The following is a 24,512-nucleotide window of genomic DNA, read 5'->3' as shown; positions in this document are numbered from 1 at the left end:
TCCCATAAGGCCACATATTGGTGGGTTTGGCAAGCATATTCAAATGTATATGGGCACAATTAAGGGGACTCTTGGGTGTCCTCAGTCACCAGGATCCTTGGTGTGCCAGCCACCTCTGCCTCACCGCTAAATTTAACCTTCTTTATTTCAAGATATATTAATGGCCAGGCATCAGAACAAAGTTACATTCTTTTATTTTGTAAGAAAACACATTTTTATGTGCAGAAAGGCGGACATCATTATTCAGTGCTTAGATATTTCACTCACCTATAATATTGTGCCTGCAATGTGGACATGTATGGTTCTGTAGAAGCCAGGGGTCCACGCACCTCTTGTGAAACCTATGTGTGCAAGGAATGACTCTCAGCTCCTAGACAAGACAAAGGAGACACAATGAAGATGACAAACACCCTTAAAAGTAGGCCTTGGTCTTTACATCATTAGTGGCTGTCTGTTGCAGTTCAGACACTACTGTAGACAAGTAATAGACACAGCATTACCTGGAGTGGGCCATAAATTACTCGGTACAAGAAATACTAAAGTTAGCTATAATGTCGACTGCTAACCATCAGCTTTGACCTATAATTATGATATCAACTACATGTCTGATTTACTTCATATATTGATATTGACTTATTGATAAGGGTTTATACCACGTCACTATGCTGATTTGCTGTCATTCAGCTGCTGGATCTTACCTCTCCGTCAATATATTTTTCTAGACATATGGCACAGTCAGAGGTGGAACTGCTACTTAGTGTATCAAGGCCACCGCAGCTACCCTCACGAGGCACTTTGCCCTTGGCTTTGAACTTTCTGGTCTCCATTTTTTCCAGTGCCTGAACTGCCATCCTATTCATGGAGTTCTGCAAGAGAAGTTCATCACCGTGATTACTCAAATCAGCCAAATAACTACAAAATACAATTATAGTTACAATGTGAACAATGGTCAGTCTTCTTATACACAGCAACGTAAGGGAAACATGTTCTCTTAGCCTGGGTAAGCCTTCTACAATGAATTATAGGCCTAACAGAGTTGCTTTCTATGGATAGGGAACCATAGAGCTGTGGTGCAAAAACTAAGGGACTCAAAAGCAAAAGTAAGAGCACCAAAACGATTCTTCAATAGAGAAAAAAGCCCCAGAATAGCGATGGAAAAAACAAAAGTGATAGTAAGAAAGGAAACTCTGCAAGATTTGTTACAATTACAGGTAAAAACCTTTAAAACTGAAATAATACATTGGAGGGAATTTATTAAGACCCGCAATTCTCAAGCCAGTCTTAATGGATACCCAAACAGGTGCAAGACTCAGAATTACTAACCAGCTCTGGCCTCTTAGTAACCTTAAGGCACACAGTTGTGCCTAAGCCAGTCAGGAACTGGCGATAATTTGTGATATAACACTTGTCAATTTTCTGGTGCAAGTTTCAGAAAATCTGGACCAGAGTGCCCCCTCTATAGCATGCCTAGATTTCTGCCCAGCTCTGCCCACAGTTTTCAGCAAAAGTGTGCTAAAATGAGGTGCATTGTTGCCCACTTTTGAAGCACATCCACCTTAGTAAATGTGGGTCATTCGATTTTTGTTGCAGCTATGGCTCAAAAGAAAAAAAAAAAAAAAAAAAAGATATCTCAGTAAAACCTGAAACAAAATAAAGCAAGAAAAAGTCAAAGTGTCTCTCCAGCCCAAAGTTATAATAAAGAAAATGTTAGAATGTCTAGGAAATTCACAACCAGATTCCACTTGTTCACAATTAGAAAGACATCAGCTGGTGTACATTTCCCTCCAGATGCATGGCCTTGCAGAGGGTGTGCATCATTTATGAGGAGATGTGTGCGCCTTGTCATATGTGAACTGCACCCTTCACTAGTGACAAGACTATGAAGACAGGGATTAATCTTCATCACTATACCCCATTATGTTTTTCCACTGCAATTTTTTATTCTAAGTAGGGTTTATTTGATTGAGAACCATATTAGATGTCTGATTTAGGCAGGAACGCTATTAGAGGTCCTTCCTCCCAACCATGGTCAGGTTACATAATCTACATCAGACCAAGCAAAGAGCAGTCCACACAGAGAGCTACATATACACTACAGATCCTGAAGTCTTCTTTTCTTTTTTTCTTGTTTATCTGCTATGATTCCTAGTATTTTTCTCCTATCTGCTATTCTGAGCTAATGTGTGTCTCCTTCTGTGATATATTACTGTTATTATCCTGTATCCATATTATCATGCTGCTATAACACACTGAAATTTCCCCAAGGTGGGACTATTAATGGATTATCTTATCTTATCTAGAAGCAAGGGAGCTTACATTACCAATGTATATGCATACCTGACTTCTTCTTTGCTTTAATTTGATCTTGATTAGAAGGATAAGGCAGACCAGTGATACTACCACAAAGAAGGCCAGGAAGATACCCATGTCAAAGTATTCAGTAGGTTGCTGAGAAGGAAAGAGACAATAATTGCAAAATACATTAATTAAAACCTTGCACTCTCACCGATGGGTGTCAGTGGGAGGTCTCTTACAACAAGGCCATCTCCAAGTATCAAAAAGCTTACCCGAGGTGGACGATGCTGAATTCTTGCTCGGGCACCTTTCTGCTTATTGACAATGTTCATTAGTTTAATAGCATCAGTGCCTTTCATATACACTACAGGCCTCTTAAGTGGATCTTCCAAGCCTTGATTCAGCTGCAATAGATAGAATAGCGACATGTAGGTCTTCCAGGTTAATGTCAAGATGAATGATTGTCTATTTATACTAGAGGGCCATGTTCTATGCCAACATTGAAGTGATTTACATGCGCAAAAAAAATAAAAAAATTCTGAAAATTTGACCTTTAAAAAGTGACCTCACTGCCTACACATTCAGTATATAAAAGATCTGCGGTCACAACATAATAAAAAACAGAAGTGTTAGGCTCGGTTCACATCTGTATTCGGGTTTCTGTTCAGGGGATCCACTTGGGGACCCCCTGAACTGAAACCTAATCCACATAAAAAAGCAGTTACTTTAGTAAACCAGCAGACCCCATAGACTATAATGGGGACCGTGTGGTTTCCGCACGAAAAATGCAGAGAGAAAAGTTCTGCTAGCAGTGCTTTTCTCTCTCCGCATTTTTCATGAGGAGGAGAGGAGAGTGGAACGGAATCCCCAAACGCAGATGTGAACAGAGTCTTACACTTACAAGATATGGAGAATGGGTCAGATGATAAATAATATGAGGCTGGGAGGTATACTATTGGGAAAACTGGTGAAAGTTAAGGAAAAAAAAAAGAAGAAGAAGAACAGGACATGTTGAGTTTCAACTTCTTACAAATATGCATAGTAGGGTCATGATAAAGCCAGGAAAGCCATTGGTCACATAAGTTCAGTAGATATTTGTCAGGTGAAAACCCAGATCTGATGCAGTAAGCAGCTCCTGTCTACATAGACTTAGGTGTACAAGTAGGTAAATGTACTTTTGTGTTTCCATGCAGAAAATGGTAGAAACAGACAATACTGCTCAGTGCAAGAAAGCCAATACAGCCTGATCTCTCTGCAGCCAAGTGTCTGCACAAAATCAATATATACCTGTTCCACAGCATCAGGGTTGTCAGAGACATCAAAGATAACCGCTGTAGCCCCTCTCTGCACCGCCCGCTTAGCCTAGAAAAAAAAGAAAAATATAGATAACCTATATTAGACAATCTACAAAATAATATATATATATGGCAGGTATTCAATAACCGGTAATGAACAGATACAGCTATATATGAAAAACCGCCCAATAAGCAAGGTCAGATATTCATAAAGATATAATTAAGATAACAGAAAAGAGAAGCAACCCATCAGGGCACAGTTTTCATTTACAGACTGCTATGGCATTACTTCTATTTTTCTTTATTTATTATATTTTCTTCTTTTTTGGACCCCACACTCATGGAAGCCACGGTGCGTCACTGGATCAGTCGTACAAGAGATCTCACCACTGCATGATACGTTATTATGACATATTTCCGCCTACTATACAGGCAGGCAATGTGTGTATTTATAGACTATAATGACCATTTACTATGATATTTCATGCAAGTCATTACAATTACTGTACTAAAAAGTACTAAGAAATAAAGATATGCAGGGAGAAGGGTATTCAAAAAGAACATTCCAGATGCAGTTTTAATCCTCTTCCACTAGAGGTCATACAAGTACAGTTTGTAAAGAAACCATCCTCAGTGTTTCTGTAGTATGAGGCTGCACATAAACCACTGTAAGGATAATGGGCATTTTAGGTTATGTTCACACAGTACTCAGCATTTTCATCCCAATCTGAATATGTGGAACTGTATGCCAGGTCTTCAGGTTGGGTCTTGTGATGCCAAATGGAGAAAGTCTTAGTTTCAACTTCATAATACTGTTTAATAAATGATGGAAATGCCTTCTGTATGAACATATGACAAAAGTCCTTATTTTGGCATACGCCTGCTTAAGCTCCGCTTCCAGTGCCATATGCTGAATGTTCACATGAAACACAGACATTTGTTTATTTTATTTTTGCCTTTATCGCACAATAGGAATAATCTGTTATCACATTAGTTGTTGCAGCCCAATCCTGCTCTCCTACGCCAGTCCATCTCTTCCTATTGCTGACAATAGTCTGTACTCTTCAGTTATATAGGGGTTCATAAAGTTAATTAGTAATGGCTATCCGCAGTTTAAACAGCAGACACGGTGTAACATTGCCTGGAATCTGGAAATAATAATTATTGTAACCCTTAGACCTAATGTACACGACCACAATTGTGGATAAAAGTATGGGTCCATACATTTCAGTGGGCTCATATATACAGCTGTATATGTATGGGCCATATTTAAGAGCCGCAAATACTGGAGCCAGTCCTATACCTGTCTGCATTTGTGGCTCGGTCCATTCAAATCAAATCAAAGAAGCTTTATTGGCACGTCTGAATAGATATTTGGCATTGCCAAAGCAAGTAAAGTGTGTGTGTGTGGGGGGGGGGGGGGGGGGGGGAGAATGGTGGGTATGGGGGGGGGGGGGTTGGTGGTTTGGGGCATAATAGTCTTTGGGGTCTCATCTTCCTCTTAGTTGGTGGCAGGTGGACACCTATTGGGCAGCGATCTCCACAGTCGACTCCTCTTCTCCCAGTAGGATGTAGAGTTTCCTCTTCTTATCATCAAATCAGATTAAGATAGAATGGATGGGTGAGTGAAATCCACGAATGACACCCGGATGTAATCCTTGCCGCTTTCACGGACCTGCAGACTGCACACCATAGTATGTATGAAGCCTTTCGTGTCTGTGGTCAGGACCGAACTTTAAATTTAATTTGTTAGATGAGGCCAATGTGCCAAGGTCTCATACTGCACCATGTTGGATGGCAACAGCTATACCAGAAATGGTTATAAATAAACAGATGAATAGAATATTTATATAGCCATGAAGACAGGCCATTTTTGTGTTATCTTTAGCTGGTGTAATATGCCAACATTAAAGAGGGCCTTTTCCACCTCCTCCAACTATTTGGGAACTTCAACAGCTTCGGCTCCACTGATTCTGGAGCAGTTGGATATTTTTCTCTAGCCCCCACCATTCCTGAGCAATTGGTGTGATTAGTTTCACCAACCAATATGCTAAATGGGCTCTTTGTCATGAGGGCAGTTCAGGGGTGAGGACAGGCAGGCAGGGACCAATCAACCAACAGTTGTGGGCCTGATTGGCATATTGGGTGAGGACACTACATCACTAATTGCTCAGGAATAGTAAAAGCTACAGATATTGGAGTTGGTGGAGTTGATGAAAGCTCCTATTTAATTTAATGTGTTACTTAAAAGTTTTTTTTTTTTAGACTGATATTGATGACTTCAGCATCCGTTATCCCCATATTTGGCCAAGTGCTGTGAGCTCTTAACTGCTTACCAAGAACAGTGCAGTGCACTATATGGTGGCTGTGCTTGGTATTGCAGCTGGGGTTCATTCATTTGAACGGGATAGAATTGCAGCATTGTGATAGGACCAATTGGACGTCTAATCACTGGCCTGAAAAGAGGAAGGGGACCTTTGAAACCTCTTAAAACAGCTGGTTGGTAAATTCCAACGACCAAGAGCCCCCCCATCAATTTCAACACTGATGGTCTATCCTACTAATACCACAGTACAGGGAAAAATCCTTTAAGGTCATGTTGATTCTCCTGATAGAATCCGCTGATATTCTGTGGGCATTGCATATAAATTATGAGTTTATACCGATTCACATTGAAGAATAATTTCATGGCATGTTTATTACATTCTAAAAAGCTGTGGATTATAGCACAATAAATAATGTGCTGTGTGAACAAGGCCTAAAATTGCTGCTAACTGCACCAAGCCCACTTTCCGCCACGTAAACTACCTTAGAGGGGTTATCCAAGGACTTTTTAGTTACTTCTCAGTGCCAAATCTTGAGTTTCCAGGCTGGTTCCAACTCTGGGTCATGTGACTAGGACTAGCATCTGAGTAGATTTGCCTCCTCCATCCTCTCCCATATTCTGAGGTACTATAGGGGCTGGCTTTACCGTAGAAATTATCTATTCTGCCAACCGCATAGTACAGGTACCGAGGTGGATCGACTTTAGTGCTGGTTCCATTCACGTGACCAGGAGCCAGAATGATCCCAGAAACCTGAGGTTTGGCTAACATACAAAGTAGATGAATTTTTAAACAGTTCATGGATTACCCCTTACAGGAGGTATCCAGGCACAGCAGGTATACATACATAAATGCTTAACAAAGACTTTAATAAACAGTCTCCACGTACCAATATTATAAGGCTGCAGACTGCTCCAGATTTGGGCCTTTTTCACACATCAGTGTTTTGCATCAGTGACTGAAGGTCAAGAACAGGAATTAAAAGGTACAGAGAGAAGGCATAATGAAAAGATTTTCACCCTGATATGAGTTTTCAACCTGCCACTAGTTTTGGCTTACAAATGCCAGAGGAAAACATTAACCAAAACACTGACGTGTGAATAAGGCCTTACACATATTACAAGAATCCACATTCTGAAAGGAAATGGCGTTCCTACATCAGTATAAAAAAAAACAAGACAGCTACAAGTAAAGGGCGAAGTTACGGCTCCTCCAAGCAGAGGGGTTTAATGAAGAGCACATTTATGACCTCTGTTTTGAAACGTAATTTTTAGATCTCAGGGTCATACATGTCTGAAATCCCTTTGAAATGGTCTTCTCAGACGTTACTTTGTGCAGTGCTCTTGGTGGAGCTGTGCGAATGGTGAGAGCACCTATCAAACACATTACACACACTTCATACATGCACTCCAGCATTCCACAAGCCTCACATATCCGGAACTTTAGGGCTGCTGGCTCCGACCTTGCAGGTTCTCTTGGCAGGAGATCAAAGCAACAAACAGCACGGAATGCAATCTCTTGCTCTGTTCTTCTATTCTCCAGCTCTCATTCTCACTCCCCTCTCTTAGCAACCTCTTCTGTTTCTCTAGTGCTTTATGTTATTACTTGCCTTATGTCAGCTCCGCTTTCATCAGTGCCATCCTCTAGTTTATCATTTATTCCTACAGCGCTGTCGCCATCCATGGTGCTTTACATACTGTAGCTACTCATTAAAACAACTTCACAAGGTACAATAACTAACAAAAGCACAACATGGCATACAATTCAGTTCACACTAATGAAAACACATGGGGGATATTTATCAAGACTGGTGCAGCGGGAAAGTCAAATACTTGCCCATAGTAACCGGTTTTAGTTCTCATTTCTCAGAAGCCCTAATTAGTAGTTTGGGGCAATCACTTCACTTTTCCATTGCACTTGATAAATCTCCTCCAATGTAAATCAGATACATTAGATGACAGCCCTGTTTATATGAATTTGCTATAAAGGAATGAAAAAAAAAAGTGTCTTGAAACAGTGCCACACCTGACCATTGGCTGTGTCCGGTATTACACATCAGATCAACTGACAACAAAAATAAACTTTAGTGGACATGTCTGGAGCCGTTTTTGGAATAAGCAGCCATGTTTTTCTCACCTTGCACAACTCCGCTAAGGAATTTGAAATATATATACTTATATGCTTATGCTGCTAGATCACGGGGACACTCACTACTGCGCTTAGGAGAAAGTTAAACATTAAAGTAACCAGTCAGTAAGAACTTTCATAGACCTCATTATATTAATTATAAAAACTCTTGTTAACACATTAGTTACCAGGCTCCAGGGATTTAACACGGCCTGGGTAAAATTAGCGAAAAGAAAATGCATTAATACATCTAGAAGAAAAATATAGACACTATGAAAATGAAGTGATAAACGGATGACCATGTTGTTCAAGTGGAGTCACCCAAACCAAGAAAAGCCTCTGGATGGGAAGTAGTTAATAAGGAGTTCTTTCCCTAGTAATCCGCCCATGCTGTCAGGCTTTAGGGGAGCCCCAGGGAAGAAAGGTGGAGCAAAGAAGAAGTAAAAAAAACCCTTTTGAACTAATTTTCCACACAAGACGCTTTGCCTCTTAATTATGAATGAGTTTATAACAAGCACCAACGAGTACAGGGAGAGTCTATGAAAGAAGGTACGGCCAGGGGTGGGAGTCCTTTTGTAGGAAACCTGGACCCAGGCTATATAGCTGTGGACTTGATCGTAATCTCTATAGAGTTATGTGAGTAATGGACAAGTTTACTGGAAGAAATAAAAGTATCAGTGGAGAGACAGCTATCGCAAAATGTCTTGTTCACCTGGGAATGTGACGTCAAGTTTTTATAGAAGCGGGGGGCTCTCAGATGTTCTGATCTGTCACATCAAGAATTTATAAGACTGAAACCATGAGTGGGAAGAAGACTCAGAGCATAGTGATAGGTGTCTATTGGGAGTAATGGCTGTCAAACACAATGAGAGAAGTAAGGCTAGAATGCTTTGTGAGCGGCATAAGACAAAAATATCTCAGACCAATCCCAAAACAAATTGACGTACCCGAAATAAGGAAATCAAAAATGACAGCTTAGTAAGCGTACTCATAGGATGATCACAAGCAACTCACAGTCCGCTCTTTTCACTGCCAGAGACATCTTTTGTATCATTAAACTTGGCCAACATCCTTATGTTTATTCTAACCAGATTTGAGCCTTCTAGCAGAGGAATAAGTCAGGAAGATTTTCCAACATATAACATTCATCATAAATAAGCCTCCAGAGGACGAGAAGTAAAATTACTAAACTGAATCCCATTACAGTAACAATTATTTGCCCTAAAATGTGTCACTGTCACTATGCAGCGGTCCATTAAAAGAGCGAGGAAGCCAGTATGCTTACCCTACAGGAGCAGCACTAAGTGTGTGTGTGGGGGGGGGGAGAGCAGTCAAAGCAAAGGTCCAAGCTAGGAGAAGAAAAGTGGACAAGGACGCCAGCTATACACAGTAACACAGAAGAGCATCAGTAGAGGGAAAAACCCAGTAATCCTTCAACTGGGACCACCAGAAGGAGCAAGACTCAGTGGTAACCAGACTGAAAATAGCAATATGGTTGATGGCGCCATGCACCTAAATTTCAGCCAAGCAGCTGAAGTTTTTTAAACTCAAATTTTAGGCAGACACAAGTCTGCAGTTTGTCATTTCAGCTTTTATCCTATGTGTAGTGATAGCTTTAGGTGGGAGTCCAAGAACAGCAGAAAACAGGAATTTAGATGTGGTTAGGAACATCTAACGCCAACCACATACTTCAGACATGTCTGGCCTACAGCAATCTTGCCCAACTCCTCCATACCAATTGGCAGAGGGAAGAACGAAAGGATCAGGCTGCTGAAATTCAACCTCCAAGCCATCTCTCCCCTGATATTTGGTGTTGGGGGAGAGTCAGAAGGTCTCCAGTATGCAGGTTGGCCAAAGGAGTTCCAATGGGCAGATTTGGCAGATACTAATGTGTGTTAGAAGTATTCTGCGGGAGGGATATTTTCTTCTAACAAATTATACTGCGATTCTCCTGAATTTCTTCTGTGTGTTCTAATTAAAGTAGTAACTCATTAATATTCATGAAGGGTTCCACCCCTTCTGAGCCCTATCAGAATAAACCCGTATAATAAGTCAACAGCTGACTGACCTGTCAGAATGTGAAAATTGCTCTGCATAGGACTAAGGGGCATCCATTCTAAACTTTTATATTATGCTGGACCCAAACAAGGTCATTTTAGCATTAATAGCATAGGAAATTCATTCCACGGGGCCATTTGGTTATTGATGCATGGAACAAATGAAAACTGAATAACTCAATTTCAAGGATTTCAATACAGAAACAGAATAAATGTTCTAATACTGGAGTGCAAATGAGAATAAACAAACTGTTCCTCACATAATCACACTAAATAAAAGCATTGACTGTGTGTGCCAAATATGCCTTGCATGAACAGGGCGCTAACTGAACTTCAAGGACACTCAAAGTCCATGCACCCGGCCCTGTGCACTGTTGCATCATCTTCCCTTCTTCTCAGCTTTGCATTTGCAATGATTTTCAGTGAAACCTGAGTAACACAATAGAAAAACATCCTTAAGGCTGAGGTGTGGGACATTTTACTCCTGTGTGATGTGCCGAATCATCTAGCAGAGCAGGAAAACCAATACTTAAATAGGAATCTCATGTATATAATGTGTTGCTGAGCTCCGAGTACCTAAATAGCTTGTAAGTAGATTATTATAATAACAAGTCAACACTGAAATTAAACTTTATCTGCACTAATACTAGGCTGGCACAACATGGGCTAAAAATAATTTTTTAAAAAAATTAGTTTTTTGATTTAAGCTAAGGCCCCATGTTGCGGAAACAGCTTTTTTTTGTTGCAGTTTTTTTTACCCAAAGCCAAGAGTGGATTGAGCAGAGGGTAGAAATATAAGAACTTCCCATATATTTACAATTCCTTTTGTAGCCATGGCTCAAAAAACCACAACAAAATATGCAACAAAAAAAGATGCGTTTCTGCAACGTGGGACCTCAGTCTTAGACAAACCTTTGGAAATAGTCTATTAAGTCAACCTAACAAAGACCATTTTCACAATTAAAATGGCCTTCTTTCCACTAACTGGCTCTTCCAGCTGCAGAAGGAACTGTCCATTCAAATTGAAGGGGCAGATTTATTAAGACTGGCCTCATTTCTTACGTCAGTCTTAATAATGGCCCTGACTCGTGCACGTTTGCACCTGAATTATCAAGAGGCTCCAGCATTTTAGTAAATCAGGTGCATGCCTGTACATCAGAAAGGAAGTCTACACCAGTCAAGAACAAGTGTAGAATTTCTGTATAGTTCACGCCATGATAAATATGTCAGGCTGAGACATCACAGGCCTGCCCACATTCATGAGGCGCGGAACGTGGGATGAAGAAAGAGTCTTGTACCAAAGATGCGCCACATATATGCCAGAAAACAATTTGCACCAATGACTTAAATGTGTAAGTGCATTACAAGTGTAAGGGTATAGCAGTTGTCACTTTCCTAGCTTTACTCTTGTCGGCATTCCTTAACTTTGCAGAGAATAAATCACTCGTCTACACAGAGATACAATGGGAGCAGAGATCACATATTGTCAGTTGTCAGTGGACTTAACATATCAGATCTGAAATATTTGAGGAGATGGTGTAAAGTGACCTTTCCAGGCACAGAAGGGGAGCACACAGATAGTCAATACCACCCTTTGTGTTAATGTCGCTTGGACATTGGCATCATACAGTGAATATAGGGTGAAGGAATTCAGGTATGTAACACCTACTCTGCAAGTTTTAACAGTGTTATCGTATTGCACATGTTTCACAATGATGCTGCTAGTATACTGGAAAGAAAGGAAAAACCCAAGAAACATTCCGTTTTTGCATAAACTGTATCCAGATCCTAAGCTTGGTATTATGAAAAATTAACGTACCTCTACACCTATCATAATGTAAGGCAGATGACCAGCTATTGATCTAGGGAGGATTTTATACTTGTGTAATATATATATATATATATATATATATACACACACACCCCATATATACTCAAGTGTAAGCCGAATTTTTCAGCACAGTGCTGACTGTGAAACACTTACACATTAGGTATCCCTGTGCCAGAAAGTGCTCGGTCTACTGAATACAGGGTATCTGCAGTGCTCCTGTTCCGTCGTGAAGGGGTTAATAGGAGCACTGCAGATACCCTATATTCAGCCAGGCTGAATTCCAAGTGGGGGGAAAAAAACAAAAAAAACAAATAGTCCTCAGGCTCAGAGAAGGGGCAGACAGACACCCCCTCCCCTTCCCCAGCAACTACTGCACCTAAAAACTCTGACCATTTTAATTTTTTTAATTTTCCAGTAGCTGCTGCATTCCCCCCCCCCCCCCCCTCGGCTTATACTCGAGTCAATAAGTTTTCACAGTTTTTTTGATAAAATTAGGGGCCTCTGCTTATATTCGGGTTGGCTTATACTCGAGTATATATGGTATATATACACACACACACTAAATTATATAATAAAACTACATATTTCACCAGATCTACATCTACTCATATTCCATATTGTACCCACATTTCTAATAAGGAATGAAGTGTCATTTGATTCCAATGTTAAAGGAGTTATTCAACATCTATATACAGGAAAGGTGATACATGAATTACCACTAGGGCCCCCCCCACGATCATTACAATGGGAGTCCTGAGCCTACTAACTGCATGACTGTGGTATGGAGTGTGAATGGAGCAAAGGCCACGTGTGCCCTGCCGCTTTATTCCATTTCTATGGCAAGGATGGAGACAGCCAAGAACAATGTGCCAGGGAAGTAAAGGTGGGCTTGGAACCCCTCGTTCCAGTAACCGTAAAAGGCCGCCAGAATGCATACATTGTAGGTAGAAGGTAAACATTTTAAGAAGGAGAGCAAACTCATTTTGTCCTCCTAATAACAGCCCCACAAGTGGAAATGTTATCACTTATTTTACTTATAGTTCTAGCCAGAATATCCTGAATCAAAATCTACAGAGCAATACTACGGCTATAAGCCATCAATTATTTCTCATCATACAGGTACTCGTGGCTTACAATCCCTGATGGGTCTCACAACCTAATTTCCTTTAGTTTCTTAGGTTACTTGGCTTTGTATCCAAATTAATTTATTGCGTGTAGAAGGAAACCAGAAGAACCAGGAAACCTGTGCAAGTTCTGGAAGAATATGCAAACATGCATTTACTTGCAGTTTCCCCCCTGGGTGGATTCAAGACCTGGATCCTGGGGCAGCAAGACAACAGTGAGACAATACATAGAAAAATAACCTAGCAGAACAATAGGCTGTCAGAACAACTCTACCATTTATCATTTTCCCCACTTCAAGGCATTGATAACCTAGTAAATGAGAAGGGAAGGACGGCATACTCATGTTCATCTCTGATATTATCTTGCAGATTTGTCCAGCTCATAGATTAATGGTACCAATGCCGTACTGAATTTGTGTGCAATGTATTAATGTCATTTTGAAGAGTGATGCCTTTTCTGATACTTATTGTAAGACAACAATAGGTCTGACCGCCTTGTCACGGATCCTATAGGTGCCTTGATCACCTGACACTGATGCAGAGATCATGCAGTTCCTTTCCCAAGTTCCTCAGGCGACCCCAGCATTGTGGGTGAGATGGGAGCGGTGAGAACACAGAGCAGGAGACAAGAGAACCCTGTTGGTTCTTGCAGCATTAACGGACGAGATTAATGATTAACAGATCAGAGGCAGTGGGTGGTTAATGTACAATTCACAGGTCATTCTGTCGGCACTGATGAAAGGGAAGGAAGCAGGCAGCACTCCCAACCTCTTCTGCTGCAAAACATAAAGGAGAAATAAAAAGGAAAAGGGAAGGGGGGGCCGGGACATTGGGGTCAGCCACTACTAGATGCAGACCTAGTGTTGCTGTTACTTTATAATGATCAGTGCTGTTCTGTTACTAGGCGGCTGGACAGACAGATCCAGCATTCTGTGTATTTGGCATAGGCTTCAGGATTCAATGTACTATACAAAAAAAAAAAAAAAAAATCTGACTTGATAGGAATTAAATACACAAAAGAACATTTATCATATAAACAGATAATAAATCTCTGTTTGATGGGTCCTTACCACTGGGCCCCTACAGATGACTAGAATAGGGGACCAAAGCTTTCCAATTCCTCCTCACTAAAGCGTTTTAATGGAGGGGCAGTTAAACATGGAGCATGTGCACAGTCACTCCAATGTCTGAGGACTGACAGAAAAACCTTCCCTCTATCATGTCCTGCAGATGGTGTAGCAGAAGTCATCACACTGTATCCAAGATAATATATTGACGTTACACAATTTTGTTGCAGATACGAGCCATTTTGCTTCTTAAAAGGGTGCGCCTACTAGTAACACTTATTTCCTTATCCATATAATAGGGCATAAGTGTTTGACCAGTAGGGGTCAGAGTGTCATGACCCGCAGCGATGACAAAAAAAAACAGGACTCCCTGAGTGCTCCATTTGAATAGCGTAGCCACTAATACATTCACTTATATCAGATTTTGAAGCAACAATCTCAGTCTTTTTGAAGTGAATAAAGCGGTGGTGACATACCTCCGCACCATTCACATGGGGCACTTGCGGCTCCCTCTTCTTGTTACCACTGAAGGTCTTGACAGTCAGACAGTGGAAAAGTGAGAAAAATCACATATAAGAACACCTGCACACCAGACAAAAACCTGCTAAACTTAAAACAGCAATTGTATCCTAGCTTGGAAATCCTCTGTGAGCTAAACACACTAGGAGTATAATGGTGCATTCACACAGTGCAGTAGTGGCAAAGTTAAAACTGACTAAAAACTGCATTTATAGGTTAAACATGTTATATTAAAAAGCACAATTAAGAAACTGCATCATAACTACACGTATTAACTGCCCCCCCCACACACACACACACACACACACACACACACACTCTCTGGCCAAAATAAAAGCACCGTTAGGCCCCATGCACACCACTGCATTTTTTGCAAACGTGCTATTCATTATTATGAATCTGTAATAACAAGTAGCATATGGACCCATTGATTTCTATCTCACTATATACGTGCCCATATTTATGGATCTGTGGTGGACCAAGAAAGTCTATTTTTTGGCAGCTCAATCTCTTAGGGTTGGTGGAAAGCATGGACTGCAAACAGATGCCATCCATGAGCCATCTGTTCCTTTTTCCACAGATCCGCATGATACCTGTGCATGGGACCTCAAACGTTCTGTCCTGATGGTTTGCTACAACTTCAAGAGTAATCATCAGTATGGCGTCGGGGCGCGTTGCATAGACTGGATACAATCAATCTTTGGCTGTGAAAAGTTTTGCACAAGTCTTCCACTTTTGGTTGTACATGGGAAAGCTTCCATTCACTGACTGCAAACATATCTAATAGCCAATGAAACACAAAACCTTTTTATTACACAGTGATCACGCTTTATTAGATCAATTTAATATAGAACAGTTTATCCAAGCAAAGTTAGAGGCTAATACTGTACATGTCTAGCACACAGTCTGTCTGCTTGCAGATATCTTTTCTTAGGAAAGAGGCCATGGGTAGTTAAGGACTTTTTCACAACAAATGGCCAAGGACAGCTTCCCAGGGACCATGGTTACAATCGCAGAAGATACTTCAGCAAGAAACCCAGCAGCTTAGACAACACATAGTGGATGGAATGTAAAGACGAGCCAAGAGGGAAATAGGCCTTGTGTGATCACCCGCTGTTCTCCCACCGAGACGGCTCTCAAATTCTTCTCTTTTAAATTACTTTACTTTTTTTTCTCTTTCATCCCAATCAAAGACATTCTATGAAATCCTCAAGCCATCTCAAAACATAATGCTCTGAAGTGACATGAAAATCTGCGCAGTCTGCATTTTGAAAAATTCTAAGTAAGAAAACCAAATCACAGGGGCTTATCCAATCTCTACTACTAGCAATGGACTCCTGCCAGTTTACTGAATTTCCAATCATTTTCTTGCTTTTTTTTCTTCTAGGATTTGTTTAGCATGGTCGACCAATGTATTTGTTATATAGGGAGGTATACTTTAGGTAATGCATATGATAATTTGTAAGGCTTCATGCACACTAGTGTCAGAACTCGATGTTGACAGGGAGTCAGTCACCAGAGCACTGCGTATCAACACATCCTGGCAGATAAATAGGTTAGGGTAACCTGAATCAAACTGTAGCTCAGATATCACTGTTTATGTCAATAAGCATATGATCTCTTTTGTGCCACAAAGGTGTTGCCATTACTCCAAAGAGCTCATCTGCATAGGCAAAAACAGTGAAATCTCAGTAACCGAGGCAGTGATTCACAAGGGAAAAAAATCACGTTTGATTAACCCTAACCAATCTACCTGCAGGGTAGGATTGATATCCTTGGTTCTGGTGACAGATTCCACTTAACAACTAGTTCACATCTGCTTTTTGTATTCTGTTCTGAGAGTCCGCTTGGGGACTCCTTGAACAGAATACTGAACACATTAAAAAGCGGAGAGCAATGAAACCACACAGACCCCATAGACTAGAATGCGCCCGGGGGGGTCCCCAAGCAGGCTCTCCGAACAGAATACCGAACAAACATGTGAACCAGGCCTTAACTGCAACCTGCATAGGTTTTGGCCTAGATAAACTATTCACTGTATTTTACCAAAGTTGCAAGTCATGGCAGATCCTCAAATTAGTAAATGTAATGGCTCGATATGGCATACTAGATCATATTTAGCACGCAACTGTGTTAATAAAACTAAAGGTTACCCATACACATTAGAGGAATGTTAGCTGAACCTAATGACTTCTGGAAGGATCAGATGACCCTCTAATGTGTATGGCAGTGCCACAACTCTCATGGCAGAAGTCCAGGTAGCCAAAGATCACTCAATGTGAACTATGAAAATAAGCAGTCAAAAGGGGTGTATGCCACTAAGTCATTCCCGTCTTCCCACCAAGAACACATTCGGAGACAAGCCAAGTGTGTTTGGTAGGGAAGTTGAGATGGAGGAGGATAGGAGGAATAGCTGTCGCCAACAGCTCTCTAAAGTATACAGCCATCCAAGTCCAAGCTTAGGAGCTGAAGCATATCACTTGAAGGACATGCCATGAAGGGAATGTTGGGGACGATTTATTTAAGTTGCATACCAATGTACTACTCGGTGGAGCATTAGTAGTAATAGTAATCGTAAAGTATGCCACATCGAGGAGGGGAAAAAGACTGTGGGGAGGAGACCTTCGTGTAGTCTAGGAGATATCTGAATGGGGATAAGATGCATATTTGTTCTCTGTAGACTCAATTCATGTATCTATCCTTATGGTCGATTTTGAATGGCGGAGAGTTTGTTTAATGCTGTCTTGGGGGTCACCTTGGTATTATTTAGATAAACACTCAGTAATCTCCCTTTCTTTTACAAATTCACAACTTGTGTGTGCAGGTGGCACCAACACTAGAAGCTTCTTAAGATACTGTAAAGACATGTAACTGAAGCCTCTTTATTCTTAAAAAAAAAAAAAAATACTAATCTGTTTTCTTTTGGCTGTGTCTTCTTGACTGAATATTTACTTGTATGTGGCTCTCCCTGTTACACCTGGGCCTGTGTAGGAATAAGAGCGACTCCCTTATTCTAAGCCGCAGAGGACACAGCGACTTGTTTGATTAAACTACAATACAAGACAATAAAGTCAATGGAATGTGTTTAGGTGATAGAAGGTAAACCATGCATGGGGAAGCAGAAAAGGAAGCTTTTGTGAGCGGATGAAATCACAGAACTTTTCATAACTGTTCAAAGCATAGAAGAGAACGTGGTTACAGAAGTGCAAATAAACAAAATGTTGGTGTTCTTGCGGCAACATCTTGTCTGAACTGGCACCCTGGTTCTTGAATAAACTCAGCAATCCAGTCTATAAATGTAAAAGCATTAAGTTGTACAGGGGTTTATAGCCATCCGGATTTATTTAGCATGTATATTCTGGAGCTATTGAGAAATTAACTATGAACACAATATATGGCGCATTCATGCTACATGGACGTGTATGTAGTCAGCCACAGCCACACACGTTCAGATTTTTCATAGGGGTTTGTCGTTTACAATCCATAGGCTGACTCAAAAGTTTATTAAGCTTTCATTCAGTTGGTAGATACGTTTTTTTCACAGATCCATTCACTTCAATGGACAAATCAGGTCTATAAAGACTTAATTTATGAAAAAAATATAAAGTAACATATAAAAGACTCATATTTTTTCACGGACGATGGATACCAAATGGCTAGGAAACTCAGTTGTTTGGCTATGTTCTTAAAGTGACCATTTTATAATTTAGTCCATATTGGGTATTACTTTCCTTCAAACTGCCTATGCAGTTTCAATGATCCTAAGCAAAGGACAAGCCATCTTTCTGTAAGTGATCAGGGAAAGATTGTTCATAAATGAAAGATCTTTTATATATTGAAAAGGCTTCTTTTTAGACAATGAGCAAAAAAAATCATTGGTAAAGTTTCATTATGAGCGGAATCTCCTTTCATCAAAGGGGTTTCCATGATTTTTTATTTGCGGCCTATACTTAAGTCAACATATGGCCTTGAACATACGAGTAGATTATATAGATAAAGCAATTGATAACATAGCATCAATTATTATGTCTGACTATGACACGCACATGTTAAGTTTCATAGCTATAGGTGATATAGGTTATGATTCCATTCATTTTACAGGAAAAAAATTAAAAGAAACAAGGAATTACTAACTATAATGGGAGATAGTTAATGGGAAAAATAATGTTAGAAGAATCAAACAGAATCAGAAAACTTGTCATGTAATGGGAAACTTTTAGTGTCTATGACCTTTTTATTAAGTTATTAAAACAGTATTTGTAAGACCACAGAAAAGATCTGGCTTTTGTTCCTTCTTGTAAGAGGTATTTAATAAAAAGCATGCAAATAAACTAAAGTACAATAATAATATATAAAAGGTAAATCCAAACCATACTTTCACACCAAGCACAAATGGACAGCATACCGGATGGATTTCTTTACTTATAATGATCCAACAAAAGACCACTATAAAAAAGTCTACAGGGCCTTCACTCAGAAGGTGATTGTAATTGTAAAAATAATTCCCATACCTCTTGATATTTCGTATGTAGTGATAATAAACTGCAGGAACACCCAATGACCCATCTGATCCAGAAAATACATTAAATGTGGCATGTGTGTTTGCACCTCTATTGCACGGTTACTGCAGAACACAAGATAAGATGAGCCATAGATGTTTGTCGGGTTCTTCTCCTATCAGAATGAAAAAGGCTCCATTGGTCATGCCCTTCTAGCTCTGCTCAGAAGGAGCATGCAAGAGCTGCGATTCCAACCTCTGACTGAAACTGAATCACACCCCTTTGTCTGCTCCTGCCTGACACTGCCCTCCTGACACTACAGCATATCAGGCACCAAAACTAACTGCACTGATAGCTTAGTAATGGTGAGAGCTAGAGAAAAAATTCCAACTGTGCTGGAATCAGTGTGGCAGCACCCATTAACAAATACTAAGAACTGGAGGTGGTATGTGTGGTGAGAGATCCTCTTTAAATATGAAGTCTATCAGTACTTTAAAAGAAAGTGAATAAAATACTGGTGTCAAAAATACTGAAAATATTCAAAGCAGGAGAGGGTAGTCTAGAGTTTGTTCCAAATGTCCAGACTACAATAGGCCGCTGTAAGTTTTCAATTCGACTTCAAAGGCCCTTATCAAGACAAAAAAAATCTCTAATCTTCTTAGATACCGTGGAGGTCTAGTGAGGATTAGCAGCCTAACTTTTTTAGATCTTAGGTTAATACATTGGGAAGAAAGCATGTATGCCCACAGTATTTATGCTAACCAGTTTATATTAATCGGTATATAATTGCCCAACATAATATCATCTGAAAGTCTTGTATCGCCTTCCACTCTTTGAATAATCTTACACTCTTTTGATGGCCATAAAATAGCTTTCAGTCCTATTCTTCTGAAGATTAAGTACTATGTCTTCCCCATTATCTGGAGATGTGCAACGCCTGATGAGTTTTCTAGCCTCTTATTTCTGTCCATATGCTATGACTGTGTGAATACACTTGTATGGACCCACCCACATCATAACGTGTAAAAACTGGACCCGCACATATATTAGGGCATACATTCTGAAGGAAAACTGTTCCAATAAAAGTCATGTATGAAAAGGCTCTGCAAAAAATACAACCAAAACTATAGCAAATTACAGTAGCTGGGATGGTCTCCACTTAAAACCACAAAGTAATAAAAACCCAGGTATAGATCACTCACTCAAATAACAGTATTAGATTTATGTATTGAACTCAACAGGAAAAATGTCAGCTTCTTTGTATTTCATAGAAAGAAGGCGTGTGAAACATTAAAAGCCTCTCTTAGATGTTTAGCCGCTATGAGGTTATTTGAGGCCTAGGACGTATAAGATTACACAGAGCCCTTAGGCCTTAGGTTTCTCACATTGCCTGATAACTATTTATGTGCAGGAGAGATACAGGACAGACTGACTATCCCCTTCCTTCCTCAGCACGTTTTTTATCTTGCTCTGTCCTTCATGGCCTGACCTTTTGTACTGTACAAAGCAAAGGAGCCCCTGTTATTCTGACTGTAATAGAACAGACTATAACCTTGATTTAAAGCAAATACTTTTTACTGTAAATTATTCATATACTGAGAAGCATTGGACATGTTAATATCTGGATTTACATTCCTTTTAGATGACATATAATAAATGGTCTATTGAGAGAGATACCCTAGATATTATTATACATTAGTCAAAGAGCCCCAAAACATTTGATAAAAGCGATCCTTTAGAAAACAAAAACTAGACAGGGGTAGGCAACCTTCGGCACTCCAGCTGTTGTAAAACTACAACTCCCAGCATGCATACTTGCTCTGCTTTACTTGGAACTTCCATAGAAGTGAGTGGAGCATCTTGGGAGTTGTAGTTTCACAGCAGCTGGAGTGCTGAAGGTTGCTGATCCCTGAACTAAGAAAATAAGTCAGTACCTTTAAGGGCTGACTGCTGGCTATTTTTCTCAGACCGTCATCCTCCATTTGCTAAAATTCCATAGTTTAGAGCGGTCATCCAAGATTACATGTTATCTACATAGTCTACACTAAAAGGGGTGTTCCACACGATAGAGGATAATTTGCAGATCAATGGGGGTCCGACAGCTCAGAGTACTGTACTTTACTGTACTTTAAAGTACTGTACTTTGACTATGTCCAAAAATCACTAAGTCCTACTGATCAGGAGAATGGGGGAACTTTTAATCTCCTTTCGTTTCAATGTTACTGCAGGACATAGCCAAAGTATAGCACTCCTCATTCTCTTGTTCAGCAGTAGTCTGAAGGATCAGACCCCCAATGATCTGAAAATTATCCCATCCTAAGGATAAGGATCTGATGGTCAAGTCTGGGTTTGACCAATGCTGCAAGAGCATTGTGCCAACGATAAAGTTTGGTGGAGGGGGATAATGCTACAAGAGTCTTATTTCAGGGACTTTACTAGGCCTCCTATTGTGAAGGGAAATCTCAATGCTTCAGAATACCAAGACATTTTGAACAATTGTATACTTCCAACTTTATGGAAACAGTGCAAGGTGCAAAAAGGCATGGCTGGATAAGTCTGGTATGGAAAAACTTGACTGGCATACAAAAACCCCTGACCCTAAACCCCCATCAAACAGCTTTGGGTGAACTATAACATAGGCTGCAAACCTTTACATACAACATAAGTATCTGACCTCACCAGTGCTCTTCTGGATGAATGGGAAAAAATTCTCATAAATACACTCCAAAATCTTGTAGAAAGGCTTACCACAAGAGTGGAGGCTGTTTTAGCTATGAGAGGTTGAAGCAATTCTACATTCACACATAAGGATATACCATGGAATATCTTAAAGGCTCTGGTAGGTTTAACTTGAAGGTGTCCCAATTTTTCTGTATTTCCAGCAATAGCAAATGAATGGCACAATACACAGACTTAAAACAGAAATGCTGCGAGTACAGACAGACCCTCTTTACAACTGCAAAATGATCCGACCAATAAGCACTTCTACTACATAGAATGGGTTAAACTCTATTAATCTATATTAAAGCTTGATGTCACTCAAAACAAACATCCAGGTGTAAACTGCAGCGAATGCCACAGACACACAAAGAAAGGAGCCTAGAAATGGGCACAAGTTCTGGTTTGGTGGACCTACACACACACTAGGACCCTGCCAACAACTTTGCAAATGTGTGTGACGTGAGGAGGGCAGTAGATTTTGAGTAGACTAAAGCTAGCCAGAAACAAAAGATAGCTATTGATCTCAGAGGTGTCATATTACAGCTTACTATAGAAGTCTATGGAGCAGGGAGAGGGAATGGTGGTGAGCAGTGAGATAGAGAAGAGAAATACACATATAGAGACTGTAAATTGTATCTGACCCCAAAATGGCCACCGGCTGGCTCCTGTATTGAACTGCAAGAGCGGCTTTCCAAAAATGGCCACCGCTCTTGCAGTTCAATACAGGAGCCGGCTGGCGGCCATTTTGGGGTGGCCTCTCTATGCTCCTATATAGAACTACAAGAGCAAGAGAAGCCAGAAGAGGCGGAGTTGCTGCAGAACAAGGAGGCGGTGCTGGAGTGAGCTCTCGGGCAGCAATGGGGATGCGCTCATCGGCCTTTCAGCGCTGGAGCCCGCCCTCACTGCTGCGGAGAGCTCATTTGCATACCGGCTAAAACCGGTATTTCTACGGTATGGCGCGGCGGAGACCACGTCTAAATGTAGGAGACGAATAGCCTTTCTTAAGGCTATTCCGACATGTTCATTAGAAAAAAAAGGTAGTTTAATGGTAGAATCCCTTTAAAGGTAGATAAAGCAATAAGCTCCAACGTATGTGAAAACAACGCTGAATAAATCATATACTTGAAATAGTAAAATGTGGCTTTAAGCGTGTCCTGGTTATGCCTTTAATACTGCAGGTACACTAAACACAACATACCAATAGCTTTCACTTCGAGTCATTTATGGGTTGGGCTATTCTGAAATGCATGTTGTGGTGTGTTTATGTAAGGGGGGAGGAGGAAGGGAAAGACACGGCAGCCGACTGGCTACCGGGGCTCTTGCAGGAACTTTTAGGATACAGCGGTTCCACGGACAGGCACAACCACACCAGACACGAAGTAAGAAATATAAATTTTACTCTATACCCTTTTGGGGTGAACTCCAGGCTAACAGGCCTGATGAAATCAATAATTACAAGACACTCAGCCGAGGGCTGAGACCCCTGAGTGACACTGCACCATGACCTAATATGTCAGAACTAGTGAACTATGCCTTTAACTAGCGGCTACATATATATAGCAGCTGCAATTTACCTATTAATACCAAGCTAACAAAACAATGTAAGTATGCAGAGGAAGATCACCTGCGGTGTCACACTGGGGTTAACAATATCACAGTTTACTATTTAACTTACCCACTCCCCAATATCCACATTTCAACACACTACCCCAACCCTGCAGGGAAGACTTCAGCAACCGGTTTTGTTTTATCAGAAGTTGGTGCTTAGCTGCACAAGTCTTAGTGAAACAAATAACTCCTCTTATGACATACTTCTGGTACTATAATCCAGGATATAGTGTCTCTTTTGAATAGCAGGACAACACGTGCTGTATCTCCGTTTGGATAGAACTCGCTTTAAAGCAAAATGGCCGGAACCAGTCTATGCTAGGTTTTTGGCGCCAAAAAAAAAAAAACTATTTACTGCGTGTATACACTATTCACCCTTATGAAAGGTGAATCGGAGCTCCGCTTACCCGGGTTAGCAAGGGGGCGAACAGTCAGATGGACTTTCCGAAGGAAACAGGAATTTCTTTGCCTCCAGGCAACTGGAACACGGTGTCACAAGGGCTGGTCCTTCTTGTCATCCGCTCCGCGGCGTCTGCACAGCAATCGTCTCCAACTCTCCTGACATGGGAACCAGCAACAGGTTCGGGCTTCTCCAGAGCTGGCCCTGGCCTGAAACAAGCGTTGCAGGGCAGCGGATGGCAATGGATTGTCCCTCAGATCTCTCACTGCTCACAGCCAGCTTCTTCTCCCCCACTACAGCAGTCCACTTCCTGAACTCGTCACTTCCTGGTTTTTCCTTTACCTAACACAGCGGCATCTTGTGGTCAAAAAGAATTACTACAATAGAATTTTTCATTACAGAAACATCTCCTTTTACCACTGCTATTATCACATCACACACTTGTCAGTGAGAAGTGTTCTGAGACTGTATAGCATTAGTCACCCCGTGACACACCACCCCACTAGAGGTCGGCGTCCTCGACAGACCTCCCCAGACAAACTCATCCTGGGCGTATCGCTGTGGGGGAACCCCAGCATTAGACCTTGGCGTTCTGCGTAAAGTCGGGGCATCAGTCACTTCATTCCCACAGGTCGGCTCAGGTTC

General features: G+C 40.8%; 1 protein-coding gene across 1 annotated transcript in view; it reads right to left on the bottom strand.

Moving 5' to 3' along the window:
• The window catches only part of ZNRF3 (zinc and ring finger 3), a 112,254-nt gene that overhangs the window by 6,294 nt on the left and 81,448 nt on the right, over positions 1-24,512 (bottom strand). The window contains exons 3-7 of the mRNA XM_075273388.1: positions 3,583-3,657; positions 2,568-2,699; positions 2,338-2,448; positions 699-866; positions 268-370 (exon numbers count right to left, since the gene is read on the bottom strand). Of these exons, the coding sequence (XP_075129489.1) occupies positions 268-370; positions 699-866; positions 2,338-2,448; positions 2,568-2,699; positions 3,583-3,657 (589 nt within the window). The remainder of the gene's footprint in view (positions 1-267; positions 371-698; positions 867-2,337; positions 2,449-2,567; positions 2,700-3,582; positions 3,658-24,512) is intronic.

The sequence above is a fragment of the Leptodactylus fuscus genome, chromosome 1 (genome assembly GCF_031893055.1).
Source record: "Leptodactylus fuscus isolate aLepFus1 chromosome 1, aLepFus1.hap2, whole genome shotgun sequence".
In the NCBI taxonomy this organism is placed as follows: domain Eukaryota; kingdom Metazoa; phylum Chordata; class Amphibia; order Anura; family Leptodactylidae; genus Leptodactylus; species Leptodactylus fuscus.
The sequence above is the reverse complement of the archived record's forward strand: the minus strand, read 5'-3'. Positions and strand labels throughout refer to the sequence as shown.